This window comes from Drosophila miranda, chromosome 3, assembly GCF_003369915.1.
Source record: "Drosophila miranda strain MSH22 chromosome 3, D.miranda_PacBio2.1, whole genome shotgun sequence".
In the NCBI taxonomy this organism is placed as follows: domain Eukaryota; kingdom Metazoa; phylum Arthropoda; class Insecta; order Diptera; family Drosophilidae; genus Drosophila; species Drosophila miranda.
In genome coordinates, this window is record NC_046676.1 from 12,696,434 (window position 1) to 12,724,373 (window position 27,940).

Sequence of the window (27,940 nt, forward strand, 5' to 3'; positions counted from 1 at the left end):
CTTCTCCTAACCCTTTCTCAGAGATGGCTTCCACAAATCAATTGATGGATATGGATAAGGAGAGAACAAGCTTCTGGGGCTCTTAAATAGAGACATCATCGAGGAGGAGGAGGAGGAGGAGGAGGAGGAGGAGGAGGAGGAGGAGGAGGAGGAGGAGGAGGAGGAGGAGGAGGAGGAGGAGGAGGAGGAGGAGGAAGGCGTTGCCTCGGGGCGGTAGCCTGCCCATATAATTATCTACTACATCATATTCAAATGAAATCAAATGAAATGATGTGAAATGCAATTAAAAATGCATAGAGAATGGTAACCCCAAAGCAAAGGAAAGGGACGGATAGAGAGAGAGACAGAGAGAGGAGTTCACTCAACTGTGGATTTGATTTCTTAATTTCGATTACCTAACATATCCCGAGGGGGGCGGGGGGCAGGGGGTAGGGCCCTAAACCCTAACCTCGGATACAAATCGAAAGAGAAGTTGTTTGACCAGAAGATGCAGGAGGGGGAGAAGGGAGGGGGAATAGAAGATGTTGAATCTGGACGAATGGGCACTCAATCCAGTTAATCCCCCGCTTTTGTGTGGCACAGATCATAAAAATTTACAAACAAAAATCAAAAGAAACCCTTTTTCTTCTCTCTCTCTCTCAGGGTTCTCTCTCTCTCGCTCTGATCCATCGATGGAATTTTTATTGTATCCGCTGTATCTTTATGGGCGTTTATTAATTACCCATCGAGGAGGCAGCAGCAGCAGCAGGGCATTGATTTTCATGGGACAGCCGGAGCGACAGAGCGGCATCGAAAGAAGTTTTTTTTCTTTCTAGAGCTAGAGGGGAGGGGAGGTGGTGTGGCAGCCTCTCCTCTGGTAAATGACATTATCCAAAGGCGTTGAATTGATTTGAGAGGGAGAGAGGAGAGAGGAGCGAGGAGCGAGGCGAGGTACCTTTCGATAAAGCGTTTAGTCGTTTCTCCACTGAGATAAATCGTTTGTTGTTCCTCTCCACCGGGACTGTGGCTGTGGCAAGCATTTCATTATTGATGATCGCCTGTCGGGTGTCCGGCAAATGACCAAAAGCTAAAAGATAAGAGAAACCCTCAAAGGGTACATTGTACATACATCGGAAGGCACTCCTCTCTGTCTGTCTGTCCGTCTGTCTGTCTGAAACCTGAGAAAAATGCAACCGCCGTTCAGCGAGAGATAAGAAGACGATGAAGAAGCTTCTGCCATTGAAGAAGGCGGCCCTGGGTCCAGGCTCTGTGGGATCTTAACTCCGTAATGAGATTGACTTTGGAGTTTCAGGTTTCAGGTACCAATCGAAGGCAGAGGCAGAGGAGGGCGGCGGCGAGGGGCTTTGGGTAGGTGTGAATCTGCTGTGAGAAATGCCAACGCGATAAGGCGCAAGGTTTAAAATTTTAATTAAGCAAAAGCCGGGCCCAGAAGGAGGCGGCGGCGGTGACTCCCCAGAGCTTTAAGGATTGCAGCGTTAAGTCGGTTTCCCTAATTGAATCCCAAAACGAAAGGCGTATCCTTCCAGAGATATTTTTGAAGCGATTTCTTGGGCAGCAGATGAGAGTTCTCAGCGAAAGAGAGGGGAGAGTGCTCACAGCGAAAGAGAGGGGAGAGTGCTCACAGCGAAAGAGAGAGAGGGGTATGGACTTATCTCTGGTATCGTCTCTGAGGGGATTAAATCCCTTAAAGCATGACTTTCAGCGCAAAAGATACGAACATTCGCACAGATACCACGATTTCTGACAGGTCTAAAGGCTTTTCAGATTACGGCAACTTGTTTATTTATCTGTAGAAAGGCAGAAAAGACTGGAATGGGAATGGAATTAAGGCCTTGAATTACACAAATCGTACCCCAAACCGAACATAGCCGAACCGTAGCCTTTATTTGAGATCAAAAATTGCATTCAAAATGGAAATCCAATGGAAATTCATTAAAAATCCTCCGACAAATACTTGTCGCGATCGAAGAAGGAACCAATGACAATGCGGCCGCTGAACTTGCGGCCACTCAGGGCGCCCAGAGTCCTCTCGCTGTCCTCGATGGTCCCGAAGTGGACGTACACCCTGCCGCAGCCCTTGGGGTGAGTGGCAGAGTCCCCTCCCCCGCCTCCTCCTCCTCCTCCTTCCCCTTTCCAACCACTGGCTTGGGGGCGTGGTATCTTGAGGCTAAGAACCTTGCCGTACTTTCTGCACTCCTGCTCGATGTCGTTGCGAATGTCCTCGTACTCCTCGTTGTCCAGCAGCTCCTCCGGCAGCACCATATTGAGGAGGCACAGCACCTGAGTGGCATTGTTCAGGCCCGACGTGGAGCCCGTGAGGGATGTGGCCACCAGGCCGGGCACTTGGATGGGGATCTTCTGGGTGCCCGCGTGCCGGCCGCTGGGTATCGAGCGCTGGACGACCAGACGGCGGTCCCCGAGCTGCATGCCGTTCAGGTTGGCCATCACCTGTTCCGTGAGCATTGAATCGACGTACTCGAAGAAGGCGTACCCCTTGCTGAGCGTTGTGCTCGGGTCCTTGACCAGATTGAAGCCCCGCAGCTGGCCGAACGACAGCAGCAGCTCCTTGATCTGCTTCTCGTTCAGGCACGTGGGCAGGCCCCCCATGTAGAGCTTGTTCGGCGAGTCCGGAACGACATTGGAGATCGCCTGGCTGCCCAGGGTCCCAGTGTCCGCTGAGGACGACCGGGCCTTGGCGGCCACCGATGAAGGACTGCCTCCGACGGCAACTGGGATGCTGCCAGCGCCAGCGGCAGCGCCAATGGAACCCACCGAATGGTAGTCGTGGGGCCGTCGGATCTTCAGCACCTGGCCACGGAACGAGATGCCATCGAATTTGGTCGCCTGGGTGGCCTCCCGCATCGAACGGAACTCGATGAAGGCGAAGTTCTTCTCGAGATTCGCCTGGCAGGACAGCACCGCCTTCCCGTCGAGGGAGAGCTGGCCGCCGCAGTCGTCGCCGAGCAGCAGGAACTGCTGGTTGAAGAAGGCCATGATGTCGTCCTTGGTGACGCCGAACGGTATGTTGCCCACGTAGAGGCGACGCGCCTGGCGCGTCACCATCGCAATGGCCGCCGTGTCCGCCGTCGGCTGCGTGTCCGACTGGATGCGCGCCGTGATCTGGCCACTGGCCTGCATGGCCTTGTACTGCATGGGCGTCACGTGGGCATAGCCCTTGGGCGGCACATCCCACAGGCTGGGGCCGTGGCGGCGAAGGGATTTTCTGTCCATGCCACTCGAACGGGTGCCACGCGAACGGGAGCGGGAGCGGGAACGGGAACGGGAACGGTAGTGGGAGCGGGAGCGATCTTTAGAGCGGGAACGACTCATGGATCGGGGACGTGTGTAGCCGGATTTGCTGCCACTTCGATAGCGGTGCGAGAGGCGCTTTTCCATTTTCCGATCACCACCCATTGATATCTCTCTCGCTGGAAAACACACGGGTTGTTTTTAAGGGGGAAATACGTGCGGGAAAAACGATGAAAGTCTTACTCCTAAAACAGCGCAAGAGTTCACTTTCCTTGTTAATTTTTTCGCGTTGACAGCTTTCACAATGATTGGCACTTTCCCCCATAGACAGGGAGACAGGGTTGCGAAGTGCTGACCGGGCAGGCCGCCCCCTAGAGTTGTAGCTGACAGCGGCAGGGGGCAGGTGCACCGGCAGGGTTAATTAAAACCCAAATCTAAGGTATTTTTCTCTAGAAAATCGATTAAGAAATACCTTTGACCAATTTAGGCGACAATTAAGTCTTTTTTTTTTTGGTATGGAAATATCTATGCATATCCCCGAAACGTATCTGCGGGTGCTTTTCGATCGAATAATCATCATCATTAGTGTTTCATCATCGTTTTCATCGCTTCATCGTTTTCATAATTCCATTTAATATCCGCTAATCAATTATAATTAATTGGCAATCGGCTCTCACCCGCAGGCGTGGCACGAAAATAGCCAATTTATTAGAGAGAAAGAACGAATGTTGGTTGTCGCAATGTGTGGTCCATCTTGCCCCAGGGGGGCGCAGAAGGGAGAGCACCAGCGACATTCCATGGAAAGACACAACTTCATTTGGGATCCTCCGATTCGAGCGACTCAATTAATTCCCATAAAGGCGACACAATAAAACTGTCAACCCAAAGCAGGATCTGGCATAATGAAGTGGGGATCGATCGGGGAATTCTTTATAGATTTTTGTTGTTGTCTACCTTCCACCAGGCAGGCACCCTCCGTGCGATAATTTATGTCCCTCAAGGCGATACTCAATCACCATTCAACGGATAAATGGCCTGCGATCCTTTCAGGATAATGGTCTACCGTTTAATGGTTATTTGATGGCGCACACACACACAGAGACGATCTACGGGGAGGATCTTCTTCATGCAAATGCAATCTCTGTCCGGCATTAAGTCTCCAAATTAAATATATTTCATCGCCAGTGTCCAAAAACCAATTAATTTGTTGTTCATTTGTTGGATTTTGGCTGGCCCTTTTTGTTGGCCAATGGCCAGAACCTGTCCACACACACAGACACCACGCAGACACTGACAAACGCAATTAATTTGTCCATTTAAATTCAGGCAGTGAATGCTCTCCCACCTCCTTCCACCTTCCACCTTCCATTCGATTCCATAAGGCTGATGATGAGGTAACCCTACTACAGCCACATGCCCCAAAAAAAATATTCTGAACGTTTTTCGATCGGTTCTCATCATTTGAGGAATGCAACAAGCCATCCCATCAGCGAGGGCGATAAATTATTTTTTCTCAACAGCTCAATAAAAATTCATAACAGATTGTGCGGCAGATTGTTGGGGGTTTTTGACCGAAAGGGAAAATCAGTTCAAAAAGGAAAAATAAAATAAAAATAATAGTAAAAATTAAATAAAAATAATAAATAATAAACAAAAATAATAAATTATAATAACAAATAAAAATAATAGAAAATAATAATAAATAATAATAATAAATATAAATAAGAAATACAAATACAAATTATAATATATAAAAATAATATTACAAATTATAATAAACAGCAAAAATAACAATAAAAATAATAAAGAAAAAGTATATGCAAAAAACTCTCTCGATCAGTGTTGGGAAAAGTTGTACAGCACTAGAGAGAAAGTGTTTTGAGCAAGCACTTTCTCTTCGAACCGCAGGAGAAAGTTTTGCAACACTAAAAGAGTTTGAAAATACCTTTCACTGAGAATAAGTGTGACCATAGCTTTCCAGAGCTATTTCCAAAGGCCAAAGTTGAAATATTTTATGGGAATAAATGCATCGATATCTGATTCTTGGGTTTAAAGAATTTTTTGGCTCTATTACAAAATTTTCCTATGGGATTTTACATACTATTCATACATATAGAAGGAGATTATATATTTAGTTCTTATTGGATATATTTAATATAAGAATCCCCTTTCTTACAGCAGATCTTTCTGAACAATTTGAAGAAATTAAATATATCTTTAAAAGAAAGTAAGTAACATTGTTGATTGAATTTTCCCATGAAAAAAAAATATTAAAAAAGCTATATTTTATGTATGTCCATGCCAGGGCCAATCTATAGATTACCAAATCCCTTTGAAACTACTTTGCTTAAATATTTTCCTGACTATTGTGAGATATTTCTGGAATTCTGCAGGAATTTTGACACTTTCGTTTGTAAAATATGTTTTTGTATAGAAAATTCCTTAAATTCCCTTAATATACGTTTATATAATATAATTCTGCATCTGTTGAAATGCGATCAAGCGCCACACATTCCCCCCCTCCCCCTGTCAATCCATCAGCCAATCCACCCTCGACAGGATTTCTATGATTCATTCGTTTCGCACGAATCACACTTCATGGCGACTGAATGGCTCGTATTTCAGTGCCATTAATGATATACCCCCCCCCCCCCCAACCGCCCCTGGAATATAGACCTACTCTTTGTTGCGGTTGACCAACAGATGGCGCCACAGCCACTATTGAAAATTGCAAAAATTCGTGGCGGTGGGGAAATATTTATTTATTTTGAATGCCCATAAATATTATGCTACAAAAACAGTTTGTTTTCGTTGCTGAAATGATGTGGCATATTAAACAGGAAAAGGGCACAGGATAAGGGGGGGAATGGAGGGTATAAATGGGTCAGGATGGGGCAGGGGCAGGGGCAGGGGCAGGGGATAATGTGACCGCACACGTTGAAAGGGATTGACAGAACATAACGGAACGGACAGTCCCAAAATGAATCTGTGGGGACAGATTGATATTGACCGACGAACCCCGAGGCTGGCTAAAAACCCTGATTTGTGGGGTGAAAAATGAACGAGTGAGAGGGAGAGAGTTCCACGAATTTGGGTCCCCAAAAAAGATTCGACCGTGTGTCGTATGGGAAAAAAAATAGGAATAATTTTGTATAATCAAGTTTAGGTTTGATTCACTTTTTGGTGGTTACCCACTCGTTAGAGAGGGGAGGGGAGGGAACACTAGCCACCAATTGATTTGTGGCCGTAAGCGCGTGAACGTGATTTTATTATCAAATGCGTAGAGTATTCTGTTCTGTTCTGTTCTGTTCCACTCCAATCAAATATTTTGTGTTAGTTTTAGTAAATTAAATAAATCATCGAATGGCAGCAGGCAGCAGCAACAAAAAAACATCTAAAACAACAAAAACTGTGGCTCTCCGTTTGCTTTTGTCAACAGAGAAATATTTCAATTTATTTTCTGATGCATCAACAGAAAAACAAAAATACATAAAAACAAAAACAAAAACCCATAAATGTGGGGGGGGGGGGGGGGAATAAAAATAACACACACTGAATATTTTTGCATGCAATTTTTGTGGCCGTTGGCCTGCATTTAAGCTGATTTTTTGGCTACCCTGTAAATGGGTATGTGGCGGAATGGCAGGAAGAGAGCGGGAAAGAAGCAGCATATGTATAAGGGACCTCCTTTAGGCACAATAATTATTGCTATTTTTGGGGGAAAATATATTATAAATATAAATATACATTAATAAAATAATAATAAGACCAAGGCTTTACAATTTATAAACTTTTTAAAATTTTGAAAAAAAATCTATTACCTTTTAATAATTATTAGATCAAAAGACTTTATTATTTGTTTATAATTAAAACAAGTAAAATATAAAAATTATGAATTTTTATTAGTTTTTTAAATAAAAAATAAATTCTTTTTTAACGATTTTGAAAATAAAAAATAAAATAAATCATTCTAATAATTTTTAAAATAAAAAAAAAATAAAACAAATCATTCTACTAATTTTTAAAATAAAAATATATATTTTTTCTATGATTGAAAATTATTAAATAAATTTTTAAACAATTATTATTAAAATAAAAAAATTATTTATTTTTTATTAGTTTCGAAAATACAAAAATTTAATTATTTTGTATTTAATTCATTAAATATTTTTAAATAACTTTTTTAATTAAATATAATTCTTAATTCTTTATAATTTTTTGAAAAATTCTGTTTATTATTTCCGGAAAATTGTAATACTTCAAGAATCCCTGATATTTTTGTCCCAGCTTTGAATGCACTTCCTAGGGTATTGCATCTTCGAATCCAAAAAACCGCAGGATCTTTTCATGTTTTTGCATTGCTTCAGTCCCGTTTTATTTGTTTTTGTATGATTCCTTGTCCCCTGGTACCCCCCACCATCCATAAATATCTTTCGAGTGCACCCGCAACTACTTGAGATTACAGATTTTTCAGCATTACAATTTGTGTGTGCAGTTTCTTTTTTTCTCTCGCTCTCTCTCTCTTTCTTTTGTATTTTTATGCAATTTCTCGACAATTTGTCGTCCCTACACCCCCACCCCCCCACCCCGTGCAACTGTGTGTGTGTCGCATCCTCTGTCATTCTTGAGTTTTTGGGTGAGGAATTTGCATCATAAATTGTCAGCAATGCCATCAAATATTTATACATATATACTACACTATATATATGTGTATATATATATTTATATAAACTCTGTTGGGTCTGGCTTTTTTTTTTTTTATGGGGGGAGCGAGGAGTGGGCAGGACAGTGGGAGGACGTGGGCGAGGACGTTGACATTCACTTGGTGCTTCTTGTTTTTTTGTTTCCGAATTAATACCAACGAAAAATACTGACTCTCGCGCTCTCCCTCTCCGCCTTTTCGGAATAGATACTTGCTTGCTGTCTGTCCTTCTCGTTTGGTGGGTGGAAAAAGGGAATTTCTAATGATTTTCAGAGCTGCAGTTGGCTGTAATCGAATCACATCTAAAGCAGCGCCTCCAAGGCCCTTGGTCGATAGAAGATCCAACATTCTAAATGTTCATTTGTTCAACAATAGTCTTGGGCGTGCACTTTCGTTTCCTTAAGGCTTTCGAAAGTCAAAAGCATTCCCCTTGATGTTAGTATTATCAATTATCTATTATCTTTTCAAATACAAAGCAAAAATCTCAGAGATTAAGAGATTTTCTCTCTCTCTATCGCTTTCTCTTTGCCCCCTTTTGATGGCTGCCGCAATAACTATTCGATTTGCTTGTTATGCTTTGCTTAGAGCTACATTCTGCTGCAACTGCTGCTGCAACCCCTGTCCGACGACAAGCCACAAATGCCATAAAATCTGTACATGCCCCTCACCCTCCCTGGTTGGGGGTTTTCCACTTCAGTGTCTCGCCTCCGAAGTTTTGTTGCATTTACAAAATTTATTTGCTGTGTCTTTCACCCCTCTTCCCTTCTGGTGTCTTAAACTTAACCCTAGAATGCTTCAGCCCCCACACCCCCCCTTCACTGACCAAGACTTAACCCTTGAACGCTTTTCTGAAATTGATTTCAATGCAAGACTCGCTTTGCCCTGAACTGCAGGAATTTATGTTTATGTTTTTCCGCCCCATGGCCATTCCTCATTCCCCTTTCCCCTTTCCCCGCCGCCCATCCAGATTCCCCTAGCTTTTGTTCCGCCTTCGGGGAAAGGGGGGGGACGGGGCTTGCATTCAAAATCAATTCAGAATTTATGCATTTTCTGGTGTAATTTATTTAATGAATGTTTAATAATCTCTCTGTGCATTGGTTGTGCTGTGAAATTTATGACAATCGCAACGTTAATTGCCTGCCTGGCGCCCCTCCGATATACCAGACGGCTAGGCGGTGGGGGCAGGGGGGGAGGGGCTATGCAGAATGGCAGGGGGAGATGGGGGGTGGCGATACGAGCAGTGTCAACGAGTCGAACACTCGTTTTGTTTGCATTCAATTTCATAAGTGGCGGCCGATCAGGGGGTGGCCAAGGAGTGGGAGAAGGAATAGGAGGATTGACCCTTCCATTGTTTACTTTAAGCTTAGCACCCCCTCCCTTTTCAGTGACATGCTGAACACATTATTAGAAGCCCCCCCTCGCCAACCCCCAGCCGCCCTTTTTGAGACGACATTTCCATCGATTGTGCCACAAAACGGAACTATTTTTTATTTTTTTTTTCTTCTAGAAATTTAATTAGGGGCTCAAATGAAATTCTGAGGGATAAAGATTAAGGTCTGAGGGAAGATATTTCTATAAGATACTTGGGGCAAGAAATACTTATCCTTAGTGGCAAGAAATCCTTTTAAATTATTTTTCAAATTGTAGAGATAATTAAAGCATTGAAAGAAAATTCAAATACAATAAAAATAACAAAAACAAAAACAGATTTCCGTTTTTATATATATTTATATATTTCATTAACTTTTATCTGAAAATTTGTTTAAAACAAAGCTAAGGTTTACTTTTTCGGTATTCTTTTTAGTATTATTGGTATTATAATATATATATATTATAGTATTATAATAATACCATTATTGGTATTTTTATTGACAGGTTTTCCCGTAAGAAAAATGATTCTTGATATAAAATGTTTTCCAAAAAGACGCTTTAGCCATCCTAAACAAATTCCCAGATGCTTGGACGGAATCACGGCTAATGGTAGAATTTTTTAATTTTATTACCACGGAATTTGGTAAAGAATTTACGTCAAAAATATTGTAGATATTCAGTAAGTTTTTAGCTTTTTTGAGCCCTCCATGAATCCACACCGTATTCATAATGAACGAAGCGAGTCCTGAATCCCACCGAATCGATGGGGGGCTCCAACGCTGCAGTTTTCTTAATTTTTCTGGAAATGCTTAGCGAAAGCTTTAAGTAAATATAACCAAATCTTTGAAAGGATTAGGAATAAAACCCAAAAAATCTTTCTTAAAGTTCAAAGAAAATTGCAATAGTTTGATCTTTGTCTCTCTCTGTCTCTCTCTACTGCTGCTGCGGGGCTAGCCATCCATCAAATTTCACTCACATTTTCCCTTTCACTCAGCTAAAGAACTTCCACTTTGACCTGGAAACGCCAACAGACAGGCACATGCATCAGGGTCTGTGTGGCAGATAGTTTCTCCTGTGCGGAGTGGACTGGACTGGACAGGACTGGACTGGACAGGACTCTTGTCTCCGGTCTCCAGTCTCCAGTCTCCAGTCTGTCCATCATCCGAAAAAGCGACACTTGTTTGTCTAAACGCTGTCGCGTGGCAACCTCTGCACCGAGTACAACAGGAATATCTATCTAGCTGCTGTGTGACCTCATGATCTCTTGGCCAAGGCACAAATTTGCGGCAGTGTGGCCTCAGTGCTTCAGTGCTTCAGTGCCTCCGTGTGGCAGTACCACACTCGCCAGAGTATGATTTATGATGGCTCTACACATCATAAGCGAATGCGTTTATCATTTTTTACACTCTCTGGAATCCGAGGTGGCTCAAAGGGGGGAGGAGGGGGGCACTATAGTATGTCTCTCCATGAATCTGTAGCTTTCCTAAAAATCGGCGAAGAGGCGACATTGACAAATGATAGAAAGAAAAAAAAAAGGAAACACTGCCCGGAAAGTCTGCTGGCAGTCGTCCATCTGGCTCTGGCTCTGGTGGGGTTTGGGGGCTCTGGCGCTTAATTTGATCTCCAGTTTCAGCACGCGTATCCGGGAACGTAGGATATAATGCCATTCTAGCCGTGTGGCAACATTAAATATGCAATAGATTCCCCTGCCGCCAAGTTTTAAGGCATTCGACCAGGGCCGGTGGCCGGGCCGGTGACAGTCCTGCCAGTGCGGCAGTGCGGCAGTGCGACAGTCGGTGTCGCATAAATTATTCTGTTAACAAGTTGTGTCAACATCATCATTAACAACAAAAACTCCAGCAACAACGGCCACAGCATCAGCAACATCAAGAGACACACAAAAGCAACATCTCATTGTCTGAAATGTGAGACGAGACCCCAACGGATGGTCGGATGGTCGGATGGACGGACGGACAAGTGAAACTTTTCTTTTTCTCTTTTTATTTTCATTTTCTTGTCTTCTATTGGCTAATGGGAAACATGTGTTGGTCTGGGGCAGGGGCAGATGAAAGATATATCCTTCAAAGTTACTTTTTCTCTCGGATTTTGGATAGTTCTTGGAGACTTTAAAAGTGTTTAATATTTAAGAAATGTTGGGTGAATCTTGGAGATGGGAAGCGACTTCCATGCCTTCTGCCCGTCCCCCCAGACCCCTTTCTTGGTCAGGTTTTTGTTTTTCCATTTTGCGGATGACCGAAGGCAATTATCGACAATCGCTGCAAAGGAAAGGAAGTGCCAATCCCTTCCACAGAAAAGCGCAACGATGGACGGAAAAGTGTTGCATAAATCAAAGCCAAAGGTGCACGAATGATTCATCCATATGCTGATCGAAAGGAAGTCCCTCCATCGTCGCTTCCTGGTCCAACGGGCCACACAGAGTCGACGTCGAATGGCTAATTGGATTTCCCAAATGGATATGAAGGATAGGATCGGCGGGGGCCCAGGCCAAACCATAAATGTGGAAAGAATAGAGACCGCCAGAGAGAGAGAGGGAGACAGAGATTGTCAAAGGTTCTCTGTCAAAGGGGGGAGGGGGTAACCACTTCGCACAAAGTGAAATTGTGCGTAAAATTCGTTGGTCACGTTTTCCACGTCTGTTGGCAATTGTTTTTTTTTTGTCCAGTTTGCAGCAGCAGCGGCGGCAGCGTTGCGGCATTGCTCTTTGCCTCGTTTGCCTGGCTGCCATTAAGCGCGTGCAACATGTCGTCCCTCTTCTATGCCGCTGCCGTTGACTGCAGTTCGTGTCATTTCCATTGTGCGGCGGCGGCAGTCCCTCCTCGTCCCTCCCTGTCCCTCTGGTGAGTGCAGCTAATCTTTTGTTTAGATGTTACATGGCATCAAATGAGGGTCGTGCAATGAACGGGAGACCGGCAGAGCGGCAGAGCGGGTAATAGGATGTGCCATAAAAGGAGCTTGTTGTCTATGCGGATGTGGATGTGTGTGGCACAGGAGGTGCGGTGCCTCCCGCTGAGGTCTCAAATTAGGCACAAATTTCACTGTCCGAGTGCCAATTCCGATCATATCTCCAGTCTCCCTCCCTCTCTCTCTCTCTCTCTGCAACACCAGGGACAAAGAGAAGAGGAAACGCTACCACTGGGGGGTAGGGATAAGTGGAAGTGGAAATGGACGGCACGGAGAGAGGACACACATCTTTTTTCGCTTGGTTTTTCGGTTTTTCGGATTTCCAGAGCCATTAACGATGTGACATTTTCGGATCAATGGAAAAGGGAATCGAAAGCCTCTGTGAGCAGGCCCTGTTCTACCTATTCGATAGTCGCCATATCTCTACGATAGTTGAAGGAAATCAGGCTGGGAGCTGGGGAAACTGAAGTCAACTGAAGTGCCCTTTAAACCCGCAGCCCGCAGAACAGGAACGGCCACCGCAAGGCACTGCACTTGAAGAAATCCTTGAACGCTGACCAACAAATCAGCTATGGCCAAGGTGTGGGCAAAAGTGCTTCAGGGAAGGAGTGCTCGAAATCGAGTTAAAGGATTGAAGTCCTCAGGAAGGATGAAGTGGCAGCGGGTGCGGTTGCGGATTGCGCTGCCCGGAGGCAAAGTTTATTGTGGCAGCGCTGCAGCGAAGGGGGGGGTTCCACAAAGAAAAATCAACAAAAAAGCAAACATAACGTCCACACACCCCTTTTCGGCACTCTCTCGCTCTCTCCTGGTGCCTTTTGTCACCAGTTAACCTCTCAGCCACGCCGCCTGACTGTCCGCATACGGGAGAGTGGAGATAAGCCGTGCCGAGAGAGGGCGACAAAGGGCCAAGGACAGGGAACTGCTGTTCGAATGAGAGGCAAAAATTATTGCAAAATGTTTTCATGACGAATGGAAATACACGCCAACGCCACGCCGATTTCTGCCCTGCATTTGGACATGCCTGGATCCAGTGATACCCTGGAAAAAGAGTTGTATCATTTCTGTGGAGATGTTTGCAACACAGGCAGGAAAATTGTCCCCGAAATCCAACAAGTCCCAACATTCGTTACCGTCATCAAAATTTCAAAGTTGAATGACATCTAAGAATCATCTTTAAACTATTAAAAACAGAGATCGCAAATAAGAGTTTCTTAAAAATAAAAATAGAAAAAGGACAGGTTTATAAAAATCAAACTTCTGCAAATTTTTTTTTAAGAGGTTAATTTTATTATACATTTTTGTGAAATAAATTTGTTTTTAATTTTGTTTACAAAAAATACATATATAATAAAAATATTCCTTAATTTTATTCTGAAAAAATAAAAATATTCATTAATTTTTATTCTAAATTTTTAATAAAAATATTCCCTAATTTTTTATTTTATTTTTTTATTAAAATATGCTTTAATTTTTATTCTAAATTTTAACTAAAAATATTCCTCAATTTGTATTCTAATTAAAAAAAAAAAAATTTCATTTTAAATTTGCATTATAACATTTTTTAATAAAAATATTATTTAATTTTTAATAATACAAATTTTAAAACATAAACAAAATCTTTTATTTGTATTATAAACATAATAATAAAAATATTCTTAAATTTGTATTATAAAATTTAATAATAACAATAATAAGATAAATTCTGATTAAAATATATATACAAAATGCAAGATGCTCGTCTCATTGTAGGGTATGCGAGAGGCGACTACCAGCCAATGGAATGTTGTGCTGTTATTTGTGTGCAATATTTTTCGAGTGTCTGAGAACGAGAAAAGCAGAGGGGTTAAGTGGAGCGGAATGTGGAGGGCGTTAAAGTGCGAAAGAGAGAGAGGGAGTCCAAGTGTGTATTTGTATTTGTTGTGATTGTGGATCCTGTGGATTGTCTCTGCCGCTGCAACGCAATGGTTGGATTTTGGTTCAAGCCTTTGGGCATTTTATTATTTATTTTAAATGCAAACAGCGAAGCGACGGCCCACGAATAGCAACGAACTTTGGATGCACTTCACGAAAAATATAAATAAATAATACAAAATAGTTTCTAGAGGAAAGAACTAGACTCTTTCTGCCTGACTTTCAAGGGAAATTCCTCGTTTAAAGATACATTGTCTGTGTGAGATATTTGGGGGCTAAATTTGGAAACCTGCAACCAGGAAAAACTCCTTTATCTACTTGCCTTTTGCCCCCCCCCCCCCCCCCCCCCCCCCCCCCCCCCCCCCCCCCCCCATAAGAAACTGTACATCAAATGTTGTCCTTGACTTTCACAGACTTTGCTCAAGGGCTGCGACGGTCATAAGGACTAAGATCTGCACAGAGAAAGGAGGGAGAGAGGGAGAGGATGAAAGGAAGTGAGAGCCAGAGAGAGATTCAGCGAAAGAGATGGAGCCACACAGAGAGGCCAAACAATTGTCCCCCGCAGTGAAAATATTTGTATTTAATAAAGTCAAAGGCCAAAGAGCAACGGCAGCGACAGGGGTGGGGGTGGGGGTGGGGGATTGGGTGGCCTTACTTTTGCATACAAGTTGCGGAATTTAATGTAGCCTACGGCCATGGCAATGCCACTTGCCACTGCCACATGTGGGGGAGAGCAGAGCGCAGCAAATGCAAAGGCGTAAAAAATACAATAAAATTCGAACATGAAAAGCCTATTTAAAATGCTGACATACGAAATGCGAGGACGAGGACGAACACTTGAGGGCTCGACTATGTGTGTGTGTGTGTGGGCATCCAGTGGAGGACGGGGGGTGGGGGGATTACCATAAAATGGAAACAAAAGGCACAGGAAACGTAGGCCCGCGCGCCCCATCCCCTGCCACACCTCCGCCTGTGTCCTGTGTGTGTGCGAAAATATGAAAATTGAGTGAAAATATGTAAATGTAAATGAAATATTGTGTGGACTACGCGTTTGCCGAAAAGTGGCCGGGAAGACGTCAAAGTCACACACACACACACACACGCACGCACACCAGCAATCCTTCCACTTGTTTGCCCCAAAAATTTATGCGTAACAAGTCGTTGCACCATTTATCATTTCTCACTCACTCTCTCTCGCTCTCTTTCGCCAAGGATGAACTAGGGGTAGTCCTGGTCCTGGCGCCAATCCTCCGACTGAATGAGTGACTATCCGTCTGTCTGTCTGTCTTCGGCTGTTATTTAAATTATGAAAATTATTCAAACCGCAAATGGAATCATCATCATCAGTTATGGGCCAGCACCCCTCTCTCCACACACACACACACACTGAATGGAGGACTCTCAATCAGAGCAGAGGGAGACAGAGAGAGAGCGATCCAATCCACAAATGGCAATCAAAAGAAGGAGCCCATAAATAAAAAAAATGCGAAACAGAAAACAGATTTTCATGTTTTTCTATGGGGAAAATGCACGTTTATTGCCTGATGAAATGTCAAGTGGATTTCGGGGGTTTTTGGTTTATACCCTGTAATCACTCAGATGCGAACAAGCTTTCAATTTGTGCTTTTGAAATGTAGTGAAAATTGTGTGAAAAAGTATTCCAAACTGTCACCCCCCCTCCCCAAAGAAGTATCTTGTGGTTTTTCGATCAAATCTTTCAGAATTTATTGCTTTTTGTGGCTTTAAATGTCAAATACGATGATTTATTTTGGTTCGGGATTCATTAAATCTAATGGAAATTTCCTAATGAAGAGTTGACCTTTCAAAAAGTGTGGATCTAGGGAATTTTCGATGGAATACTCTGGATAATATTTCTATATGTGGCATGAAATGTCATATGCTAGGTTTATATATGTATATTTCTTTAATTTCTTAATGAACATTACATTCCAGGTAGTGTTTTCCTATAATTTTAGGCCGGTATAGATTAATAATTAATGACTAATTTTTTTTAAATATTTTGTAATCATTTTAGAGGATTTATTTCTATTTATATCTTCTTTCGTTCCATCCAGAAGCTAATCTATCAGTCCATCGGTTTGACCTGGCCCGACGTCAAGTGATTTTGCCACCATTTTCAGCTTTGGCTAATCTTAATTTCACTCAAATTGCCATCGCCTGACAGCTGGAACAACATTTTTTTAGCTATTAATTACGATTTTTAACTGAATTCACAAATAAACCCAAAAGATATTCCATCTGTCGCACTCTCTACCTCTCCTCTCTGTCAGAATGCACAAATTGCTGCTGGATTTTGGGCAGAGATTTCAAATAAATTAAATAACTGTTAACCTCAATGCAAAATTTCGTTGATAAATCCCTGGAAACTGAGGAGCAGTGCCCCACGGCATTTTGTGTGTGTGCCCAATGAGATTTTGACCAAAAACCGGAAATATTTTGAGGTAGGTACAACCAAACAGACAGACAGATAGAAAGATAGATAGATAGATTTACAGATTTACAGATATTTACGGCTAATGAGTTAATTCAATTAAGAAAAGACACCAAAGATGAGTCGGGGGGAAGGGGAAGGTGCGCCAGCAAGCATTTTGAGTTGCAATTTGACAGTTTTCAATTAGTCAGAGTGTCATTGGGTCATGAAAAGTCAGAGGGGGCAGACACCAGACAGGCAGCAAGCCAGGGGGGGGGCCAACGTTGCATCCAATGACTCGAATAGAGGACTAGATGGATGGATGGGAATGGAAATGGGAATGGGAGTGGGGACGATTGCAGTTTGCAGAATGTCCTTGTGGCACACTGCCACAGCAGGGTTTTTTGTCACTCTTGTTGGCCGGTGAATAATTCATGGGAAAAACACGAGTACGAATGGAATGGAGCGGGGATTAAAATCGACATTCGACATTGCTAATTTAATTAGTTTTCCCCCCTGCCACTGCCACTGGCCCTGCCCCTGCCCATGCCCCTGCCACCGCAGTGTTTCTGTCTGTCCCTGAGGCAAAAATAAACACTCGAGCGTTAATGCACGAAATATTTAATTTATACTTACATCAACATTGCGGACGGCGGACGGCGGACGGTGGACGGTGGACAACCTTCGGGGTCTAAATGTTTTTATGGCCAGAAAGACAGGCAGGCAGGCAGGCAGCACCTGATGATGAGCCAAATGATGATGGCCGAGAGGAGAGGCACATCCTGGCAGCTGAAGATGGAGCGACAAAAAAGTGGCAGAGCGCCAAAGGCGCCACCAGAATGCTCTCTCCGGATGGAGGCTAATAAAAATCAAATATGAGTGAAGGCAAAGACCAGCGACGGGTCAGAGGTTAGCCAGTCATTCAGCGGGTGAGCAGGAGAGAAGGAGGCAAGGCGCCCAGGCTGCCTTTCTGATAGGTCGCTGCTGCTCTATGCCCCACTCTAATGCCTTGCCCCGTGCCGCAGTGCCACATTGGTTGCCATGACAGGGACACGAACGTGGAATCAACGTGCTCTCCGCCCTGTGGCACGTGGCGATAAAGAAGACATTCACGGCACTTTGTTCGAACATTAAGTGGATTTAATGTAAAGTTTATGTTTTCCTTGGGTTACGTGGTCGATTTCCGTTTTATTGCCTTAATTAAAAGGTCTTCCTTTTGGTCTCTGACCCCCCACCCATTCGGCCCATATAATCAACGAATATTTATGACTATTTCAAATATTTATTTGCCCTTATGCCATTTTATGGATTGCACACGAACCATCCGCAGGTGAGAGACAGAGAGAGGAACATAGAGTGGGGCGGGGCCATCAAATTGGAAAATGGCCCCTGTCCGGGCACAAAAATTAAAATCGCATCAAATTTTGATGCTGAGCGGAAAATTGTTATGGCCATGGAATACGGCAGAGGGGGACGGCTAGGACCCCTGCAGGACTCAAGATATGGGAAACATTTTTTGGGGATTAGCCAAAGTAAGTAATAAATGGGAAAACAGCTTCAGTTTTCCTTCACTTTCTGTTGGAAAATAGTTTTAAAAAAAAGTTAGATTTTGTAAATGGATCGTAAATAACAAATTGGAGTTTTATGTGGCAAGATCTTTTGATATTTCTGAGAATTGGGCAATTATCGTGTATATAAATCGGGTGGATGCGTATTTCTATAGATTTATCAACAAAAAACAGCAGAGATTTGCTCCAAAATAATGCGATTACGTTTCGGTATGAAGTAACATCTTTAAAATTGATGAATAGAAGGAGTTTGCGAATCAATAATTCCATGAAATGTCGGGAAATAGAATCACAGATGGTTTTTCTTTCATTTTCGGGGTATTTCGATCGATACAAACCCAAAAACTGGCCCCAAAACAGCTGATAAACGTCTCCAAAGAATATACCCATAAATATTTCAACCAAAACTGCTTTAAATTGTATAAACAGATGGATTTTCGTCTAAAGTTTAAGTATCTTTAGAGAGATATTGCCAAAATACGAATAAAACCGCGTTTTAATCTTCCAGATTACGTAATGAATGCCTCAACACCTTTGTGGTCGGGTGGGCGGGTGTTTTTTATATGGCGATCAGTCCATAAATCCCAGGCCATAAATCGACCACGCATTTTGCTTTTGGCCCGAAAAAAAGAAAAAAAAAAAAAAAAACAGCTTACGACGAAGGCACCAAATCTCGGGTCAAGAGATTATCGCAAACAGATAAAAAAGAGAAGATACAGATACACTTTCGTTTTTCATAAAAAAACCCAGATAAGAGAGGGAGACAGAGACAGAGAGAGTGGGGAAAAAGGCAAGAAAAGAAGCACATAAAACGGCTTAAGATTCAAAGATCTTCCGATGAGCTTTAAGCCTGGATTTTTTTTGTGTGAGAAATGCCATAAAACATGCGATCATAGCCATAACCGAAGATCTTTCAGTTAATGCCTCGTTTAGCATATAAATAAAACCCAAAGATGCCCAGAAGAAAAGCTCTTGGATGGAGGCAGAATCTTCTGTTCAAAAAAATATGAAGATAATACTTTCAGAATATTCCATGGATGGTTTTTCTTTCCCTGCTTCAATTATTTCCTTTCTGCTTTTTCTTTTGAATTACTACAACATTTGGGGCTTAAAAATGGAACGAAATAAAACCACAAGAAAAAATATTTATCAAACAAAGTCCACTGGCAGCTACAACAACACAAAATTCTTGCTGTTATTATTTCTGGGAACACGGGAAGCATTTTACAGCAACAAAAACAACAATAACAAGAACTGTTTTTGGTAGCTGCTTGACAACCCACTTGTAGAGTTGCCTCAGCAGCAGTCGTCGTCGTTTCGCTGAGGTAAAATAATGCAAACATAAGATTGTAAAAAGCGACGGAAACTAAGTTACCGAAAGCCTTTTTGGAAGCAGCAGCAGAAGCCACAGCCAGCGGCAGGCAGGCGGCAGAGGCCACAGCAAGCGGCAGGCAGAGGCAAGCGGCAGGCAGAGGCAGGCAGCAGTTGCTCAAGTGCAAGTGGAAGATTCAGAGCGAGAGGGAGAGCCATACCGATGTTTGTGATACTCTATCTTTTGGAAAAAATACGGCAAAATATAGGGCAAAATATAAAAGGGTTTTAACATTCGATTAAAGCTGCAGAAAGGGTAGAAAGGGAAAGAAAGGGAAGAAAATTCTTTCGGATTCATGGAAAACCGCCTTAAAATTATACATTTCCCATAGATACTATTATATTTTATAATTTATTTCTTATAGATATTATATTTTATAATATTTTATGATATAATATTTCCCATTTATTATATATATTTTCAGATATTTTATTTTCTTACATATTTTCCATAGATATTATATTTTATAATATCTTTCCCATAGATATAATATTTATTACATATATTTTCATAGATATTATATTTATTATATATATTTTCATAGATATTATATTTTATAATATCTTTCCCATAGATATTATATTTTATTACATATTTTCCATAGATATTATAGTTTATAATATATTTCTTATAGAGATTATATATTATGATATATTTCCCATAGATATTATATTTACTATATATTTATTTTCATAGATATTTTATTTTATTATATATTTACCATAGATATTATATTTTATTACATATTTCCCATAGATATTATATTTATTATATATATTTTCATATTTTATTTTATTTATTTTATTACATATTTTCTATAGATATATTTATTATATATATTTTCATAGATATTTAATTTTATTATATATTTCCCATATCAATTATATTTTATTATAAATTTCCCATGTAAATAATTGATCGATTGATGGTAAAAGTTGACCGATTGATGGTGAAGACTGCATCGCATACTCTCAAGCATATAGCCCTTGTATACCCTTTGTTTTTGTTCCACTAAAAAGAGGAAGGAAGAGGGTGGAAGAGAGCCCTCTCTCTCTCGCTGAAGGGTTTCTCCGGGGGTCAGCTGCTGTTTCTGCTTTAATGCAAACAATGGAGAAGCTTAACAGCCGCCCAAAAAGGGGGAGAGCGAGCGAGGCCCTTTCACTTAACTCTCCCTCTCTCTATCTCTCTCTCTCTCTCTCTCTTTTGCACTCATGTACATACATATGTAGGTATGTTCTGGCTGTTCGTCTGCTCGGTCGACGCTTAATTGCGTTGGAAGAGCAGCAGAGCAGAGCAGAGCAGAGCAGAGCAGAGCAGCAGCAGCCTCTTGGCTCTTGGCTCTTGGCTCTTCATTCTGCCGGCAGTCTGCTTATCTTGCTCTCCCCCCCTCCCACCCCTCCACCATGCACAGTGCACACCTTTTGGGTCCCCCTTGCTCTTGCAGCTACCTCTTGAATGTGTGTACATTTTTACTAATTTACAACAATTTTCGTTGTACTTGAATACAAAATGCAACCGTTGCCTTTTCTCTCTGCCCCCACACCCACACCCACACCAAGGGCTGCCTCTCCAAGGGCTCTCTCTTCCCTCTCGCTCGCTCCTGCAAGAGGTGTATTGTGTGCTTGGAGGAGCTTTATGCATGCTGATGCAATTGGTAAGAAGAAACAAGGAGATTCCCGAAAAAGGGAGCAGCACACGGTCGAGGGAAGACGAGAGAACAAGGCTTGAGGAGAGAAGAGCAAGTGCCACTGAAAGAGCGAGAGAGAGAGAGAGAACACACAACAAAACAACTCGTATTTAAATGAGGTTAAGTTAGAGTAACTATTGTTCTTAAAACAAACCCCAAAGCCCCAAACACAGACAGAGAGACAGGGAGAGAGAGAGAGAGAGAGAGAGATAGAGAGCAACTTTTCCAAAAAAGATATATTGGTGCTAAAGTCAGGGGCTAATGGCAAATGGGTCACGTGTGGGAACGAGATGCACAGCTGCTGAATGGGAGAGACAGGGGGTGGGGAGAGTGCAGAGGAAGATACTTCTTGATTAAATAATCGTTATCGTATCGGCTTTGAATGTGGGGGGAAGGGGAGGAAGGGGGAAGCTCGGAGGAAATTTCTAGAAATTAACCCACGCTCTTCTACCCCTCCATAATAATATTTACAGGAAAAGAGACCCCTTCCCTTCTATTAGTTCCGATAAAATGATAGAAACATGAAAAATATTAAATTATAATAAATGGTGGACAGAGACAATAGAGATTATTAAAGGGAAGACAAGGAAGATTATTGGTGGAGAGACAAGGAGGATTATTGGAGGAGAGACAAGGAAGATTATTGGATGGGAGAAGTGTGTTTAAAGTAGAGGAATGTGGTAAAGGGGGAGAGTGGAGAGTAGCACAAAAATAAGTGAAAGGAGGCCGGAAGTCCTGGCGGGATTATTCCCTCCCGTCTGTCTGTCGAGTGGCGGGGGGTGGGCTGGGTAGAGGAGGGGAGGGGTCGGGGGAGGCTTAAGTATTCTCCATTTCGAAAACATTGCGAGGCACTCGAGCACTTAACGAAATTAAAATTGTTCATAACGTTTCACTCTTTTTCTCTCACAATGAGAGGAGGAGGAGGAGGAGGAGGAGGAGGAGGGACATTCTCCTTAGTCGTATTAAAAGCCTGATTAATTCCGATGACGGCTCTGACAAAAGGGAAATTTAATATTAAATTATTTGTCTCTTTTCCACTCTGCGACTCTGCGACGCCCCCGCTGTAGCCAGAGGCAGTGTCTCTGTTACCCAGGATTCATATTTGTATCTGTAGCTCCATCCCGTATCTCTCGCTGTATCTGTATCTGTTCCCTATATCCTCTGCTCTTTCCTGTTTTCATACAATGCCAAAGTCAATATATGGCGAATATTCGTATGCCAGGCTTCCATTATTAATAAACAATTGTCTGTATCTGTATCTGTATCACTTCTCTCTATGGATATTTATCCTCATGTGGATATACATATATATACTGTATTTACACAGGCATGCCCCTCCACCAGCCTCCAAAAAATACATGTGCAAATAAATTGCGAAAGTTTCAAGCGAATATCCTGCGGATATTTTGTTCGACATTTTGTCAGCTCACGTTTAAAGAGGAAGAGAGGGAGGGACACTCACAGGACTGTGTGGCATTGAGATAACAAGTAAAAGCCCTGAATAATTTATTGCAATTAGCGCAATTACAAACAGATTGCCACATTTATACATCGAAATACGTACTACCTGTCGATCTGTGGAAATGTGGAAAATAATGTAATTTTTACCCAAAAAAAAACATAATAAATTGAATAATTTAACAAAGATTTAGGGGGCAACATTAGGAGCTTTTAAATTCAAGAGAAGGAATACCCCACACAACAAGGGATAACCCTCTCTGGGGCCGTGTCGCCCCCCCCCCCCCCCCCCCCCCCCACTTCGAGAACATACTCGTAAATATTTATCCAACGATAAAAGAAATTTTGGAATTTTTCCCTTGTTTTTTTGCGGTGTAAATAAGTAGCACAATTTCCCTTTGGTTAACCCGAAAGCCACTCCCACTAGCGGGGGGAGGGACTCCCAAGGGAGGGATGGGATGGGGTGCCACACGTACGATTCCAGTGGATTCCATATTCAAACGGGGCACAAATGTCAAGGGACATATAAAGGGAGCAAATGAACAGGTTGGCATTTGGCTATTTGTTGCCCCGGCCATCCATTTCGATATTAGCCCAACAATGCGCCAGTAAAGTTCTGGGAAAGCATTTTCGGAGAGATAAACGAAAAAAAATAGGGTATGGTTTTTCGGGGAAACAGCATTGGGGGGAGGGCGCACAGAACTATTTTTGTCACAATTATTGCGGACAGAATATTTAGCAAGAAAATGTGGACTATCTCCAGGATCTTCTGGGAAGCATGGCGGAATCATCCAAACGGGGAACAACTACCAATCGAGACTTCTATAGAGGCTCTAAGGAGTATAAAAAGAGAGTACTGAGGATAAGAACGGGCCTTCCACCTTCCATCGAGTAGCATATTTGGCTCTGCCTCGAGACGGAGCTCTCTCTCTCTGTGTCTCTAAGATATAAGGGAGTACTTTCCAGGGGGTACTTTCAACGAAGACCTCGGCTCATTCCAAGGAAGTTGTTGCCACTCGAATCGCATATACCCCGCACATGAAGGACATCTAAAATGTTATTTACAGATTCCCCTGCGGCATTGCCTGCACAACAATGGAAATTACCTTCAGCTATGATGATGATGATGTTCCGGATGATGAGAGCCAGAGAGTGGAGAAGCGACAACTCTTTTGTTGTTGTTGCTTTTGCAGGTGAATAAATGTCTTTACTTCTCTTCTCTCTCTCTGTCTCCCTCTCCTTCGCCGCTTTTAGGCTGTTTGCAAGTCAACAGAGCTTTGCACAGTTATCCCCCTCCCCCACCTCTTCGCTCACACACCGCCTTGCTTGTGTCAATATTGACGCCGACCATATCTCTCTCTTTATGACATATTCCGTTTCTTTTTTTTTTATTTTATTATTTTTTGTTGGTTTTTTTTTGCTACTGTCGGGGCGCGCTCACTCTGACATTTCTGGGCTTTGTTTGCATCTTCCTCTTGTGGTCGCGAGGCGCGGAAGGGCCTGGCAGGGTACGCTAAGGGAAGGGTAAGGCCTCTGCGCATCTCCAACCATCGCTCTAGGCACCAGTAAGATGAGTAACGCCCATACATTTCAATGGTCATAGGCAGCGAGGTATTTTGGAAGAGACTAAGTCCACCCGGTTTGAGGTGAAAGACAGATCTACATGTAGATCCTAAGACATGTTTATGAAATGTTTTCTTCTTTGAAAATCCTTTTATGATTGACTGTGAGCGGCTGGCTCTTGAGCGCTCTCTCTCTCGGGCTTTTGAGCAAAATTTCAATAGAGCCTGGAGCCATTTCTGAAGCCAGCTCTGAAGCCAGCTCTGGATCCAGCTCTGAAGTCAGCTCTGGGGCCAGCTCTGGAGCCAGCTCTGGATCCAGCTCTGGAGCCAGCTCTGGAGCCACCTCTGAAGCCATCTCCGAAGCCAGCTCTGAAGACAGCTCTAATTACAAAACATTTGTATGGCGTTACGATTTGTATTGCCTTTGGGCCTTACCCTCCCTGGAATATACCTTTTGTGTTGAGCATTTTAGTTTTTATTCGCTCTCTCACTTGGGTAGACATAGTAGTACTTATATACTCTTATATACTCTTATATATTGTTCATGATTGTGCGACTTACTTTGAAAAAAGCAAAAACCTGGAAACCCCCACTGGAAAAGGCCTCTGTTGGCTGAACTTTGCTTATTTTGGGTCTGCTTTGATGTCTTTGCTCTCTCTCCCGCTCTATCTGGGTTAGTGGGTAATGCAGTTGGAAAATCCGCCCCGCTCTGGGGTGAATTATGGCCCAAGAAGATGTCTTAATGACGTGGGAGAGAGAGAGGGTGCGGGGGGGGGGATCGCATTGGCATTATAGACTCGTAGCCCAAGTTGACCGCCCACAAGTCCAGCCATGGATATACCCTATAAATGTGCACAAAGAGAGGGTATGAGGGCTGTTACGATCAGTTTAAGGCATTTTCGATGAGGGAAATTTCCATGTGAGAAAAAGAAGAGTATTCCAGATTCAGTAATTTTCTCTTGGACTTTGGGGGGGTCTCCTGCCCCGTTGTTTTTGGGTGGCACTTGATGAGTGGCACGCAAACTGAATCGGTGAAGAGTGAACGTCGAATCTAGGCCCATAAATAAAGACAATTGGCCAGTTTCTCATGGAGTTCGATTCGTTTCGGATGGGGTGCAAGGTCCGCAGACAGTTCTTGGAAGACGGGCGACAGCTCCATCGCCATCGCCAACGCCAACGCCGCACAGGCGGCGACAAGTGGAGGAGAAGCTGTCAGGGCCTGACAGGTTCCCTGGCCAAGTGGCAATATGGTAGGCAAATCACGTGATCGACTCTGCGCTGACAGTTTTAGGTGTCGAACGAAACAAAACGATAGATGGATGGGGCGGGTGGAGCTGGAATTCCAAGTGACTCACGTGGAAGGGCAATCACAGTCAAAGGATCTGATGATGAGAGAGAATTCGTGAAAGTATTCAATTACGAGTCAATCAAAGTGGAAGGAAGACCTGACCTCGGACTTCAACCGGATCGTTTCGCTTGGGTCTCGATGTGTTTCCGCCGCCAGTGGCGATGATCGATTTGCCAGACAAATTGCGCGCCAGGGCTAAAGAAACACCGCAAAAGCGACATGGAAATGACAGGCCGGCCGGCCCGGCTTGTGGAAACCCTAGAAGTGTACAGGGAAATCATGAGCAATTCCTCACGATCATTGTGCCCCCTCCTCCACACCTGTGCCTGTCCTTCCTTGGTGACTGTATCGCATTTCAATGACGCGACCACATTCCGCGCCTACCTATAGATTTCCTACCATTCCGTGCACTTGGCATTGTTCCAATGGCACGCTCTCTTGGCCACCCCGACCCCTCTCTAGGCTAAGCAGGCACCCCACCCGACCCCCCTCTAGGCTAAGCAGGCACCCCACCCCACCCCACCCCTCTCTTGGGCAAGCACCTCTTTGGTTCTTTTTTTTTTGTGGTCAAATTTCCTAAACGGGCGCCTAATGTAATCCAATATTTTCGGGTGCGGGTGCGGGGGGGAGGATGGGAAAAACTCAATTAATTCCAAAGTTGAGACAACATTTTGACATAATGGGGCACCCCAAAAGAAGGCAGGCAACACATCCGCTGTCCGCGTGGGTGGGAGGAGGCAGCACACCAGATTGTGCGGTGGTGCCGACAAAGCGTCGTATCGGCCACGTTTCAATCTTGTCAATAAATCTCAATATCAGGGAAAATATGCTAAATGACCACCCGTATGAATACGTACGAGAGGGTATCTGTATCTATGAGATACATGTGTAGTATGTGGCCAAAGACAATAGCAAAAAATGCAAATAACTGCACGAAGTATCTGTGGGATACGCGCGCATAAATTTACAAGCCATGGCTTGGCCTGGGGACAGGATAGCATGCCCCATGCCTCATGCCACATGCCACATGCGGGAGAGGGGGCGGGGGGAAGGGGGGGTGGGTTTAAATGCCGCAAACAATGAACCGTGTTGACAGGTCTCCGTTTCGAAGTCTTTTGTATGATTGATTTAACCTGAATCGACTGACAGGTACGACAGGCTATGGCAGGGGCATATCCAAAAGATACGAATATATGTATGCTCTCGTATGGAAATCCACCGCACCAGATACTCTTGTGCTTATGCTAACGAGGGGCGGGGGCGGGGTTGGGGGGTCTTTGTGTGAAATTCAAAACGATCGACAAAAGACAAAAGCTATGTGGAATGTACACACCGAGAGTACTCGTATCTACCAGATACACTGCATGAATATGCATTGCATAAGAATGTGTGTCGAGAGAGAGAGAGACAAAGGGGCAGAGAGAGAGAGAGAGAGAGAGAGAGAGATTCTAATCCATCATTCAAGATTGAATTGTAGAACTTTTACCGTTTTGGCTGCTAGCTCATTAAATTAAAGAAAAGATACGCATAATTATGGCAGACAGAGAGAGAAGGGCTAGAAGGGGGAAAAAGAAGCGAAAGGAGAAGAGCATCTCAAGACCGTGACAACCGCAACCGATTGTTGATGGAATGAGAGAATGATTGACAGATGAATGATTTAATGAGCAACAAGATAAACGACCACCACCACCACCCAGCGTCTCTTTCGCTGTCTCTTTCTCTGTCTCTATCTCCCTGCTTATCTCTCTCTCTCTTTCTCTTCGGAGACCGCATCGAAATGAATTACTTATTTTTCATTTGAATTTAAATTTATTTTTCCCCCTACCCCCCCCCCCCCTGCCTGCCGGACATTCTATTGTTACAGTTGTAATGCGGCGGTCCATAAAAGATGCTTATCTCTGTCTCTCTCTCTTTCTCTGGTGGTGGGGTGGGGGGGGCGGGGGGAAACTGTTTTGCGCTGTCATGGCGACAACGATTGACGATGACGCTGCTGCAGATGCCCGATGCCGATGCCGATGCCCGATGCCGACCACGCATTTTGTGTCAACTCTGGGAGGGATCCTCCTTCCCTCCTTCCCTCTTTCTCTCCCTCCCTCCCTTGGGGTATCTCTCGGTTTGTGTGAATCGAATTCGTAAGCCAAAAACGTTAGAAATACTGGAGGTTGGAGCTTGGAGTGGCCGAGTCTTTGGTATACATTTTATATGCATTGCGAGTCTCTTCTCTTTTTTTTGTCTCAGTTCAGTATTTGGGTGCGTATACACCAGTAAGGAAATGTTGGAAATACCAAATAAATACCCAAAAAAAATATATTTATATTTTTACCATAGGATTCCACACTTAAATATCTTAAATGTATTC

At 43.3% G+C, this 27,940-nt stretch overlaps 1 protein-coding gene and 1 long non-coding RNA gene across 3 annotated transcripts in view; one reads left to right on the forward strand and one right to left on the reverse strand.

Moving 5' to 3' along the window:
* LOC117187737 overlaps positions 1-27,940 on the forward strand; it is an 89,582-nt gene that overhangs the window by 31,129 nt on the left and 30,513 nt on the right. The gene's annotated exons all lie outside the window — the stretch shown is intronic.
* On the reverse strand, positions 1,798-3,589 carry LOC108159180 (splicing factor U2AF 50 kDa subunit). The gene is made up of 2 exons (XM_017292229.2): positions 3,493-3,589; positions 1,798-3,428 (listed from the first exon to the last, which is right to left on the reverse strand). The coding sequence occupies exons 1-2, from the start codon at positions 3,572-3,574 to the stop codon at positions 1,933-1,935; spliced, it is 1,578 nt and encodes a 525-aa protein (XP_017147718.1). The 5' UTR covers positions 3,575-3,589; the 3' UTR covers positions 1,798-1,932.